This window comes from Hyla sarda, chromosome 8, assembly GCF_029499605.1.
Source record: "Hyla sarda isolate aHylSar1 chromosome 8, aHylSar1.hap1, whole genome shotgun sequence".
Classification (NCBI taxonomy): domain Eukaryota; kingdom Metazoa; phylum Chordata; class Amphibia; order Anura; family Hylidae; genus Hyla; species Hyla sarda.
In genome coordinates this window covers 52,584,195-52,598,432 of record NC_079196.1, presented here as the reverse complement: position 1 = coordinate 52,598,432, position 14,238 = coordinate 52,584,195, and the positions used below count along the sequence as shown (strand labels likewise).

Genomic DNA, 14,238 nt, shown 5'->3' with positions numbered 1-14,238 from the left:
AAAGAGAGAACCTGTGTATTTGTCTTGATAACCAGACATTTTAATACCTGCTGGCAGATGTGGAGTATGATAATAATAGAGAGGGAAGAGATAGTCACATTAAATCGGCACGCACACAACACGGTAAGCAATCATTTACATCCCAATAACAGTTAGTTTACAGGGAGAAGACAATATATCATTGCCCAAACTGCCATTAAGGGTACATGAGAGTCAGTCATCCTCCCCTAGGCATTCTCCCAAAGCTCGTAGGGCTGGACTTGGGGTAAATGATTGCACAGGTAAATCATTGGTTTCTACTGAAATGGGTGCCACCTCCACTCAGAACGTGCACCCCATGATCCCAAAACCATGAAAAGGGAGTTGCACTGGTTTTATTGTTATTGAAATGTGGTGAGCCATGGGTGTAGTGAGGTAGTTGCAGGGCAGATGTTAGTGGCCAAAAGGTAGATGGTATTAACCGCTTCGTGTTCGTGAAGCCAGGGCGTGGTTATCCTATATAACCACCCGAAGGTAGTACCACTAGTCCTAGGTCAGGCAGGGGCAATAAAGATTCCAATGCCAGATTAAGGGTAACGGTAGCTTTTACTGAGGTTAGACAGATGGTACAGTCTATGCAGTCATGCCAATATCCCAAAGAGGTGGCCAGTGACACAGGGGGACCTCACAGCTTTGTGGGACTTGCAGGGACTTGACAGACTATATTGCAGGCCACGGTGAATAGACAATAGACTTGACTTGACTGACTTGATGACTGACAATTAGATGACTTTAGCTTCCTTGCAATTGATAGGTGGCTGCAGACTTTAGGCTTGAGGCCTCCAATGCTCTGGACACTGATACTGGAACACTTGACTGGGCTTGACCTCAGCAGAAGTAGCAATGAGCTAAGAGAGCGATTGCAGCTCCTCCCCATCTTATATAGGGGGCTGTGCAAGGAGCCCATAGGTCACTAGAGAGGTCACCTGGTGAATGGGTTCTCTGGGTAACAATCATATGACTTAAACATGTGACTTAACCATAATCATGTGACTAACAATAAAGGTCCTTTACTCATTATGTGAAAACCCTTTATGGGAAACCTATATACACAGGGGGAGAGATACTGCAGGAAAGCCCCGGGACAGACAGGGACTCTACCTGATGGGACAGAAAGACCATACAGGACCCTATCCCGTACTGGGACGCCACAGAAACATCTGTCTGGAATTGTCATTTGGGCACTACATGGTAAACAATCAGGAGGGTGCACCAATCAATCTCCTGGTTCAGGATGAAAAAATTGTAACTAAAGCTGATCATTTAAATAGCATAGCTGTTAGATAAACACTTGTTTGATATCACAAGGGGGTGTGGCCATGACATCAAGAGGGGGTGGGGCCGTGACATCACGATACTCCGGGACCTGTATCACCTGTCATCAGGCACGGAGCAAATTTCGCTCCATGCAGCAGATGACACAGGCTGCTGCAGGAGAGATTGCAGGGGTTCCCAGCGGCGGGACCCCCTTTGGATAGGGATAAGATGTCTAGGGGCAGAGTACCCCTTTAAGCCTTCCAGCTATAACATGCATTTTAGAATACTGGTACCCATTTTTGTGGCAGAATGGTCTTTGGCCTCATAAGCCAACAGGGCCCTTGGGTATTTTAGCAACTATAAACTCATCCCCCTACCCACAGGAAGAGGTACTCAACTCTGCTGACTGAATGGAGCAGTGGGTCAGCATGTGCTCAGCTTGCTCTAGCAACTCCATATAGAGTAAGTGTTTACATGCCGACCTGCAGCTCCATTCAGCCAGGAGAGTCAGACACCCATTACAGGGCATACCAGAGGTCAGTACCCCCACGATCAGAAATGTATCCCCTATTCCATGGATAGGGAATATATTTTTAGTCTATGGAATACCCCTTTATCATCTGAACCCTCTCTAATTACAGCCAGGGGAGGGCAGTGAGCAAATACGGATATAGTGCAGATTTTGTGTGCACCCAAAGTTTAGTGTCGGCAGAGTGGAACCAGACCACAATCCTTGCAGCAGCTGCCAATTGATAATAATAAAATAAGTCTTTAAGCGCCAGCCCTCCCATTCATAATTTAAAGGAGAACTCCGGAATAGGAAAATTATCGTCCATACTGCCGGCAGTAGGCAGTAAAAAAAAATAAACAGGTACATAGCTTCCTTCGCTCCCCCGGTGCCTCCGGTAACCGGCTCCGGCCTCCGCCGCGATCCTCCGTGGTTGCCGGTGGTTGGCGAGTCATACTGCACTCAGCCAATCACCGGCCGCAGCGAAGTCCCGACTTGGCCGGCGATAGGCTGAGAGGCAGTGTAAGAGGCAGTTGTGCTTCAAGACACACAATTCTTCACTACACCGGCACCTGCTGCCGGGGCCGAAAACGTCACACTGCCGCTCAGCCTATCACCAGCCGCGTCAGGACTTCGCTGCGACCGGTGATTGGCTGAGTGCAGTATGACTCGCCCACCACCGGCAACCAGAAAGAGGATCGTGGCGGAGGCCGGAGCCGGTTACCGGAGGCACCGGGGGAGCGAAGGAAGGTATGTACCTGTTTATTTTTTTTACTGCCGGCAGTATGGACGATAATTTTCCTATTTCGGAGTTCTCCTTTAAGGATTAAGGATTTTTAACCTTCCTATTCAGGAGAAATCTTTATGATTCCACTCACTTAGATCCCCTTTGTATATACGCGATAAATCAGAAGGCACCTATACACCCAAATACTTAATAGAGGAGGATTGCCATGAAAAAGGAAAAAGATGATTCAGTGCCTGCACAAGAAAGGTTTAATGCTGAACTCTTCATGTAGTTTGTCTTAAAGGGGTTCTCCGCCTCTATCCGAAGTCTAGGGGATAAGATGTTTAATCGCATGGGTCCGGACATCACACCATGCCCCCTCTATTCATGTCTATGGGAGTCACGCCCCCTCCCTTCACGCCCTCTCCCATAGACGTGAATGGAGGGAGCGTGGTGTAAGACAATAGGGAATAAGATTTACCCCTTTAGAGTAGAGTACCCCTTTAAAGTTACTATGATAGCCGAATTCTCCAACCTTTAACAGCAGCACTGGGGGAGATGTCTCCAGCTGGGAGAGACCGAACTCTAAAATGAAGATCCCCTTTTTGCCCACCCTGAATCGTGTGATTAGACCTAATCCCCTGCATTAGATTCTCCATGATAAGGACATACACCAGGGGAGACAAGGGCCAACCCTGTCCTATTCTGTGGTATTGATGATAGTGGTGACATTTATAGCAGGCTGTATAGTTCTCGATAAAACATACAGGTGGACATTGCAAAAGGCTTTTATCTGTGCATCAGTTCATGAGCCTGTATAGAGAAATCTATGATGGGCAACAGCTTTAAGTTATTTCTTTTATACAGTTAAATATTCTATCGGTTCCTTTGTTTTAGAAAGCTGTCAGCTGACTAATATGGTTAATTTTACAGCTTACAATGTATTGTGAGTTAATGAATATTCTGGAATATTCTGTACCATTCATTGGTACATTCATTGTACAAATATCATTGTACAACTAGGCAGATTTGACATTGAGACCACTAGGAAAGCTGGGTGATAACCCTTTCGGCGAGTATTTCCCAACCAATATGCCCTATGCCCTCAGCTCAGTATTCCAATTCCACTGAAATTGACTTCGATGGGATTCTGCCTCAGAATTACACAAAATGAAAGAATGGTCTTTGTTTGCATTTTGTGGATTTTCCTCAGAATTTCCCTCAGAATTCTGAAAGGAAATTACGCCATCTGAACATGGCCTCACCCAGCTATTCTAGGAACAATAGATAAAAATATGTTTATTTAATGGGCTGGAAAACTCAGAAGTTAACATTTCTGAGTCCTTACCGCATAACATTTTAAAGGGGTTAGACTGTTTTCACAATGTTGTTTGCAGTGTCTTGTGAGGTGAACATTGGGGGAGTCCCCAATATATAGCTCCAACATATGCCTTAGTGCCAGGGTGCCCAACATGTGGGGCGTGGGTCAAATGTTGCCCGCCAAACATGGAAGTGTGGCCCACTGGAGATTTTTAACAGTAACGGCGCCCAGTGCAGGATCATCATTGAAGCTTCTGGATCTCCAGCTCCAGACCGAGTCCTCCCTGTCAAAAAGGAAGCCCCCAGCTGGCAGCCGAGAACATGCCACTTGCATACAAGTCCTAAGTGACAGGTGATGTGTGCTGGGGAGGGGGGGTCTTATAGTGGAGGTGTAGTGTGCTCAGGGGGTTGGTCGGGTGCAATTAGTGATGATGCTGGGACAATGTTAGTGTGGTCTTAGTGATAAATGAGTGTGTGCCCATGCACACATAAAGGAAGAACTTGGACACCCCTGTATTAGTGGCATTTATCCTACATCAGTGGTTCGGTAAGTCCGCCTCGTGGGTTCGGCGGAGGTCAAGACACACACCCGACTCCAGGCCCGTCGCAACAGGACAGGCAAACCAAGCAATTGCTTGGGGCCCCAAGCTGGCCCGGGGCACCGAGAAGAGCCGGTGTTTGCCTGTCCTGTAGCAACGGGGCAATTCCCCCATCACTATTAACTCCCTGCGGCCCCGCGTTAAGTTCAAAAACATAGGGGCCGCCGGGACTTCCCGTGCGTGCGCCCATAGAAACGAAGGCACCGAGGACCAGAGGATCGAGAAGGAGGAAGACACGCGCTGGCCAGCTTGGTAAGTGACCAGCGGCACGTCATCTTCGGTGCTCCGACCACCGGTCCCAGGACCTACTGCTATAGCCGGAGCGGTGGTCGGAGCACTGAAGTGGGGCAGTACACAGGCATACAGCCTCCAGCCATACACTGTATATGGATGGAGGCTGTATGTCTGTGAGGGAACACTACCTACATAATGTGGGGGAACACTGCCTGCCTAATGTGGAGGAATACTGCCTGTGCCTAATGTGAGGGAACACTGCCTGCCTAATGTGGGGGAACACTGCCTGCCTAATGTGGGGGAACACTGCCTGCCTAATGTAGGGGAACACTGCCTGCGCCTAATGTGTGGGGGAACACTGCCTGCCTAATGTGGGGGAACACTGCCTGCCTAATGTGGGTGAACACTGCCTGCCTAATGTGGGGGAACACTGCCTGCGCATAATGTGTGGGGAAACACTGCCTGTGCCTAATGTGTCTTAATGGTTTTGTTCTTTAAAGGTTTTGTTCATTTTGCGCACCTATGTATAAATAAATATATATTATATATATATATATATATATATATATATATATATATATATATACTATATATACTTATATTGGAATAGCACAGAGGTCTGCACTATTATATCCAGCAAACAACTGACATCCAGATGGAAACCATTCTTTTGCCCTCCAGTGTGGGATGGGGGTATATGGATATGTTGCCATATGCATTGGGTGATTTTGTGGTGTACAAAAAACAAACAAAAAACAAACATTTGACTATTCATGGCTACAGTCATTGGGCCAACGACTCTCCGGGTATGCTGGGAGTTGTAGTTCTGCAACATATGGAGGACCACAGTTTGGAGAACATTGCCCTAACAGTTTGGGAATTTGAGAGGAGAACATTACATTGTGCAAACACCTAGTGCAGTGTTTCCCAACCAGGATGTCCTCAGCTGTTGCAAAACTACAACTCCCAGCCTGCTCGGACAGCCGAAGGCTGTCCGAGCAGGCTGGGAGTTGTAGTTTTCCAACAGCTGGAGGCACCCTGGTTGGGAAACACTGACCTAGTGATTCGGTAGCACCCGGTCCAGGAGGGTGGGGTACTACACAAAAGCCTGGGTTGGTGTGTCTGGCAGACAGGTTCACTGGTGCGTTACTCCATCAGCTCTGCTTGCCTTACTAAATTAAAAGAGATGATGGAAGGAGGCCCCCTCTCCAGACACTGCCGAGCTGCTAACAAAATGCTCCATTAAATCCGCACCAGCTGCTATTTATAGAGCAAAAATTCACTTTTAGAATAATCTTGTCTTCTAGTAACTCTGCCTTGTACTTATTATTGTTGAATTTACACTTCCTTCAAGATCCGGATGGCAGAAACACACAGGCAAACACACCTATTCTGCATATATATATATATATATATATATATATATATATATATATATTTATTTGTATTTTTTTGTCACAAAGATAACAAAGTGTCACGACAGAATATAAAACAAACTGATAGAATGCATCATATAAAGTAGACTTCCATTGCTAGGAGGAATGAATAGCCTGGACTGATTGTATTCAAGGGGTCCCAGGGAAAAGCCCTATCTCTCCCAAACAGGTCTGACTGCTGCCTGTCTAATGCGCCTCTCATTAATCTCTCCTCCTGGGAGACCAGTATTTTGTTGGGAGATAAGCTTGAGAAATTTTTAACACTCTATGATCCCATTGCTTCCACCATTACCAGATTTCCGTCCCCTCGGGGGTCTCCAAATCATTTACAACATTAACCCACGCCAGCGCACAGATTGCCCTAGCAGGCTTGTATTATCTACGTGATTAACATCAGATCATTGAGTGCTCGTAATGAAGTGTCTACAGGACGACCATCGCTCAGCTCCATCATTGGTCGTAGTAATTTGAGACACCAAAAAAAAATAAAAAAAATTGCATCCTGCATATGTTTATATGTGTAGCAGAATATGGCGCAATTACATTTGGCGTATTTTGCATTGTCCATGTACCCCACTTTGAAATCTGGAGTGGATTTCTGGCATAATCTACACAAATTTCTGGTGTAGATGATAGTGAATCCATCCTGTGATATGATATGTCCGGGCATGCTGGGATTTGTAGTTTTGCCTTTTGCTGTCTGAGCATGCTGGGAGTTATATTTCTAAAAACAGCTGGAGGTACCCTGGTTGGGAAAGACTGATCTACATATTATTTTGACTTCTGGCATAATCTACAATAGTGTTGGGCACAAATATTTGCATTTAGAATTTTTATCGCGAATATCGCAAATTTGCGAATTTGCGAATATTGAGAATATATTCGCTATATATTCGAAATTACGAATATTCATCTTTTTTTTCACAGAACAGCTTGTGGTCTAAAGAATGCTAGTTACTGTGTGAGACTGTGGAGCGCGAATATTTTGCATATGCGCATATTCACATATTCCTTCTTTTAGCTTGTTGGCCAATGAGAAGGATGCAAATACACTTGTCAGAGGTTAGCAACATCCCTAGCAACCAAAAGGAAAGTTGCCCACCCCTTCACTATAAGATTCCTCCCAGCAGCGTTTCTTTGCAGTTTCATGTGCGAATTCACGAATATTGCAAATATATTGGCTATAATTCGAAATTATGAATATGCAACAAATCCGTGCATTCAGGATTACGCAAATATGCAACGAATACGCAAATCCACAATGAATATAACGAATATGCGAAATTCGTGAATATAGCATGAATATTTATCCATATATTCGCAAAATATCGCCAATTTGAATATGGCCAATGCCGCTCATCACTAATCTACAAAAATTTCAATGTCAAAGTCAATGATACTAAATCCATCCTGTCATATGAGGTCTGACCCTCCCGGTAAAGCTTACCCACTTTCTAAAAAAAAAAGGAAAAAAAAAAAAGGGGGGGGGGGGTAAATGGCGCAAGAGAGTAAAAGTTGCACAATCTTTGCACAAGACAGGCACATGCTAAAATGTTTCCATTTCAATGTAAAAATTGACACAACTGTTTGATAAATAGCTCCATCTGTCTTTAAAAGACAACTGCAGCGCAATATACACTTATCCCCTATCTACAAGGTAGGGGATAAATGTTTGATCGCGGGAGGTCCGACCGCTGGGACCCCCCTCGATCTCCCTAACGGGGCGTCGCCATTAGCGCTCATAGTGAGCGCTAAGGCGCGTAGCGTCGACCTAGAGGTCGACGGTGACGCCCCCTCTCCTCCCCGTCCCAATACAGTTCTATTGGGGGAGGCACAAACGCTGCCTCCCCACCTCTCCCATACAGATGTATGGAGGAGGCGTGCCGGCCGCAACGTCATGCTGCGGCTGGCATGCCCCCTGCACGGAAGAGCCGCGGCCCCGTACAGGAGATCACAGTTAATCCCGCTGCAGATGTCCTTTAATGTAATGCAGTGTTTTCCAAACAGTGTGTCTCCAGCTATTGTAAAAATACAACTCCCAGCCTTTTGCTGTCTAAGCATCCTGGGAGTTGTAGTTTTGCAACAGCTGGAGGCACACTATTTGGAAAACACTGCCTTATTGCATAACAGATATTGGGCAGATCTATTAATCCTGTGCAATACTAGGACCAGATTCAGGGTACGATTACACAAGCAAATTTTTTTTTGCGGGTTTTCCGCTGCGTATTTTAAAGTGGGCGGGCTCTTCTCGGCTGTCCGCAGCAGATTCCACGGTGGAATTTACGCTGCGGAAAATCCGCTGCAGTCCCTACTGACTTCAACGAAGCGTGCGGCGGATTTTCCGCAGCGTAAATTCCGCCGCGGAAAATCTGCTGCGGACAGCCGAGAAGAGCCCGCCCACTTTAAAATACGCAGCGGAAAACCCGCAAAAAAATCCGCTTGTGTGAACCTACCCTCACGCTGATATAATACATGAACAAAGGTCTAATGCAGTGTTACCCAACCAGTGTGCCTCCAGCTGTGCCTCCAGCTGATCTCCCGTACAGGGACCGCGGCTCTTTGCCGAAATGACGCGTTTCAACCACCGCATGGCGCGGCGGCTGAAACGCCCCCTCAATACATCTCTATGAGGCGGAGACTGTCAAATGCAGCGCTCCAGCTCTCCCATAGAGATGTATTGAGGGGGCGTGTCGGCAGCCACGTCATGTGGTGGTCTGACACACCCCCTTGCCGCTGACTGACGGGACCCCATAAGGAGATCACGGGGGCCCCAGCAGTCAGACCCCCTGCGATCTGAAACTTATCCCGTATACCTAGATAGGGGATACGTTTTCTTATCCCGGAGTACTCCTTTAAGTTAGTGTTTTCCAACCAGGGTAACTCCATTTGTTGCAAAACTACGACTCCCAACATGCCCGGACAGCCACACTTCACGATGAGTGTGAGTGTAGGGACGGAATAGCCAAAATAGACAATGGGGGGGGGGGGGGGGGGTGTTATTCATGAAGCATTTTACCCTGTTTTTCTTGGGTAAATTTGTCACAATATTTTGGTGCAGTGTGTTTTTTTGTGACTTTTTATTTACCTGTGTTTTGTGGCAGACTTTTTGCAGTGGTCGGGGATTTATGAAACTTTTTAAAAAGTTGCATACTTTGCCGCAACCCACCAAAAAAGGGTGATAATCACCACCAAATAAAAAAGAGCTTGCAAACTAACTGTGGACAGCGTTATTAAAAAGTCGCATATTTATTGCACAGGTTAAAAAATTGCACAAAAAGTCCATACAAAGTGGAGTACTGATGCAAGAAATGTGTAAGAAATTTGGTGCAGGTACACAGTTTCCACTACATTAATTAATGGAGTAAAAAGACGTTAAACTACCCCACTTTTTATAAATACTCCCCAATATTCTTTATAATGATACAAATTGCTTCTATGGTATAAAAACAATGCTATATTTTAAAGGGGTTCTCCGGTGCTTAGACATCTTATTCCCTATCCAAAGGATAGGGGATAAGATGCCTGATCGAGGGAGTCCCGCCGCTGGGGACCCCCGGGATCTTGCACGCGGCACCCCGTTTGTAATAAGTCCCCGGAGCGTGTTCGCTCTGAGTCTGATTACGGACGACCACAAGGCCGGCGGCGTGTGACGTCCCGCCGGCGGCGGCGTGCGACAACACGCTCCACCCCTCAATGCAAGTCCACGGGAGGGGCGTGACAGCTATCACGCCCCCTCCCGTCGGCTTGCATTGAGGGGCGGAGCGTGACGTCACACGGGGCGTGACGTCACACGCCGCCGGCCTTGTGGTCGTCAGTAATCAGACCCGGAGCGACTGATTACAAACGGGGTGCCGCGTGCAAGATCCCGGGGGTCCCCAGCGGCGGGACTCCCGCGATCAGGCATCTTATCCCCTATCCTTTGGATAGGGGATAAGATGTCTAAGCACCGGAATACCCCTTTAATGATAAATTGTTATCAAGTAATTCAGACATATATCTGGTGTAATTCACTAGAAAGCTATGTTCACGCCGTGGAAATTCTGCACAAATTCCATTCTGCAAAGATTCTGGCAAAATTTTGTGGAATTTGAGCGGAATTTCCACAGAATTTCTGTGTGCTTAAAACACAGAATTCTGCCGCAATTCTAAACACCATTAGGTTCATTTAACATAAAGGGGGAGATTTATCAAAAGCGATCTGATTGGTTGCTATGGGCAACTGGGTAACTGGGTAACTTTTCCTCTGGACAGGTTTTGATAAATCTCCCCAAAGTGCATTCAATTTTGGTGGAATTATTCCGCAGCATTCTGCACAGAAATTCCGCCGTGTGAACATAGCCTAAGGCACCATTACCATACTGATCATGCCTTTATATTAATTGCATACACCAATGCTCTCCCCACCTGTGGCTCTCCAGCTGTTGCAAAACTACAACTCCCAGCATGCCCTGACAACCAAAGCGGCAGTTTTAGTTTTGCAACAGCTGGAGGCACACTGTTTAGAAAACACTGTCTTAATGGGCAACAGATATTGGGCAGATCTACTAATCCTGTGCAACCATAGGTTGGGAAACACTGTCAAGATGAAGGCTGTCTGTGCATAATAGGAGTTGTAGTTTTTCAACAGCTAGAGTAGTGTTTCCCAAGCAGGGTGCCTCCAGCTGTTGCAAAACTACAACTCCCAGCATGCCCGGACAGCCTTTGGCTGTCCGGGCATGCTGGGAGTTGTAGTTTAGCAACAGCTGGAGGTACCCTGCTTGGGAAACACTGAGCTAGAGAGTGAGCAGAAAAAAACTGTTGTAAAAAAAGTATCACTATGTTGAATTGTTTCCTCTATATAGGACATTTGGTTACTCTGACTGATCAAAAGAAAGAGATACATATTGTACTTTTTCAACAGCTAGAGTAGTGTTTCCCAAGCAGGGTGCCTCCAGCTGTTGCAAAACTACAACTCCCAGCATGCCCTGACAAGCCAAAATGGCAGTTGTAATTTTGCAACAGCTGGAGGCACAGTGTTTAGAAAACACTGTCTTAATGCGTAACAGATATTGGGCAGATCTACTAATCCTGTGCAACCACAGGTTGGGAAACACGGTCAAGATGAAGGCTGTCTGTGCATAATGGGAGTTGTAGTTTTTCAACAGCTAGAGTAGTGTTTCCCAACCAGGGTGCCTCCAGCTGTTGCAAAACTACAACTCCCAGCATGCCCTGACAGCCAAAGTGGCAGTTGTAGTTTTCCAACAGCTGGAGGCACCCTGGTTGGGAAACACTTAATGTCTTAATGCCTAACAGATATTGGGCAGATCTACTAATCCTGTGCAACCACAGGTTGGGAAACACTGTCAAGATGAAGGCTGTCTGTGCATAATAGGAGTTGTAGTTTTTTTTTTTTCAACAGCTAGAGTAGTGTTTCCCAAGCAGAGTGCCTCCAGCTGTTGCAAAACTACAACTCCCAGCATGCCCGGACAGCCTTTGGCTGTCCGGGCATGCTGGGAGTTGTAGTTTAGCAACAGCTGGAGGCACCTTGGTTGGGAAACTCTGAGCTAGAGAGTGAGCAGAAAAAAACTTGTAAAAAAAAAAGTATCACTATGTTGAATTGTTTCCTCTATATAGGTTACTCTGACTGATCAAAAGAAAGAGATACAAATTGTACTTTTTCACACCGATCCCCAAACCACCCAAACACATTCACTGTGCACCATGTTTGTTTTCTGTTGCCTGCTATTCTGTACAAAGCCTCTAGAGGGAGCTCTGGTATTTGCCATCATTTGCAGACCCAGGATGTCAGTGAATAGAAGACGGAATGATGGATCGAGTGGCCTTGATTTATTGCAATAAATGAGATTAATGACATTATCGACATGAACAGACATTTCCTTTTGTGTCTCGATATTTCAGCATCGCACTGCTGCCTTCACACCCCCCCCCCCCTCCCCCACCCCCTCTTTATAATAAATACAACACTGGATGGTTATAGGTAGCTGCACACACACACACAGATGCAGCAGAGCTGAGTTTGCGACCTGACACAACTGCTGGTGCTAATGTACTAAATGAATTATTCGAATTATTTTTGGTTTTCCATAGGACTGCTACAGGTAAGAAAGACCTAATGGGTTGACAGACATTGCTCTGAATTGGAAGCAGATTGCATCGTGCACGTTCAACTCCGCTACATCTGCACATATATGGTCCACGTCAAGAAACAAAGGATCTACCACCTACCACATATCTTTAGTCCCAACTTTTTTGTGCATCCATGTGCCACCCCATACCAGGTGTCATGCGCTGCAAATGGAATATAGAACATAAATAGAAATGCAAATAGTTGTAGCAATATCGATGCAGAAACATACATGAATCATCAAACACCAGAGAACCGAACTATTACTGAACCGCAGGTGTAAAGACGGTTGCGGTTGCGGTTTCATTGTCATTGCAGTTTAAATAAATAAATTACAACCACAAGCCCTAATGAAGGCTGGGCTGCGATGAATCAAGAACATAAATACACCCGACAATAGTAATATTTCACATAATAATAATAATGATAATTAAAAGGGTTTTCATTTAACCAGAAATCTAAATAAATGTTTTTTTTTCTGTATAAATATTTTGAAACAAATTGTGTGATTGTATTAGGTCAGTGTTTCCCAACCAGGGTGCCTCCAGCTGTTGCAAAACTACAACTCCCAGCATGCCCGGACAGCCTTCGGCTGTCCGGGCATGCTGGGAGTTGTAGTTTTGCAACAGCTGGAGGCACCCTGGTTGGGAAACACTGTATTAGGTAGCTCTATATGTACATGAACTATGGCTGTGGACTGACTGTGGAGGTTATCTACACACACATACAGACAATGCAAATGCCTGGGTGTCCCAGATAATAGAGGATAATAGTTCCTTCTCCATCATTGTATCTCATCTGTGTCCTGGACACTTAAAGATCTCCTGGTTCAGTTCCAGCCAAGTAAAGTGCCATGAAATGGGGGTCAGGGAAAGGAGCAGGAAGTAATTGGCTGAAAAATAGCATCTGACTGAGTGATCAGGCTGACTGCTTATACAGGAGGCTTAGGAAGGAGGCACTAGCAGTATATAGACATATTATCTAATACACAACATTCAAGTGGCTGCTAACAGGGAGCAATAGAATGTATTTAGCAAAGGTATGAGGCTAGTGAATGTGACTGCCCCTAGATGTCATCGGAGGACACACTGTGGGGGCCCATCACAGGAAATGGAGGGTTAAATCCAAAGCTCAGTCATCTGTACAGACAGACAAGTCGCCATTCAGCTTTTGTTTTGTCTTCCTAATTCATACAAGATCTGTGACACTTCATTTTATTATTATTATTATTATTATTATTATTATTATTACTAAATGTTATATATAGAGATCACATGTTACTATTATTACTAAATGTTATATATAGAGATCACATGTTACTATTATTACTAAATGTTATATATAGAGATCACATATTACTATTATTACTAAATGTTATATATAGAGATCACATGTTACTATTATTACTAAATGTTATATATAGAGATCACATGTTACTATTATTACTGAATGTTATATAAAGAGATCACATGTTATTATTATTACTGAATGTTATATATAGAGATCACATGTTGTTATCATTAACTGAATGTTATATAAAGAGATCACATGTTACTATTATTACTGAATGTTATATAAAGAGATCACGTGTTACTATTATTACTGAATGTTATATACAGAGATCACATGTTACTATTATTACTGAATGTTATATAAAGAGATCACATGTTACTATTATTACTGAATGTTATATAAAGAGATCACATGTTACTATTATTACTGAATGTTATATAAAGAGATCACATGTTACTATTATTACTGAATGTTATATAAAGAGATCACATGTTACTATTATTACTGAATGTTATATAAAGAGATCACGTGTTACTATTATTACTGAATGTTATATATAGAGATCACATGTTACTATTATTACTGAATGTTATATACAGAGATCACATGTTACTATTATTACTGAATGTTATATAAAGAGATCACATGTTATTATTATTACTGAATGTTATATAAAGAGATCACATGTTACTATTATTACT

The 14,238-nt window shown here is 44.5% G+C and overlaps 1 protein-coding gene across 2 annotated transcripts in view; it reads right to left on the bottom strand.

Annotated features, from left to right (window-relative positions):
* The window catches only part of GAD1 (glutamate decarboxylase 1), a 109,989-nt gene that overhangs the window by 79,422 nt on the left and 16,329 nt on the right, over nucleotides 1-14,238 (bottom strand). Inside the window, exon 3 of one of the 2 annotated variants that reach the window (XM_056534357.1) lies at nucleotides 12,346-12,408. The exons of the other annotated variant lie outside the window; for it this stretch is intronic. Coding sequence (XP_056390332.1) covers nucleotides 12,346-12,408 — 63 coding nt within the window. The remainder of the gene's footprint in view (nucleotides 1-12,345; nucleotides 12,409-14,238) is intronic. 2 annotated transcript variants of the gene reach the window in all.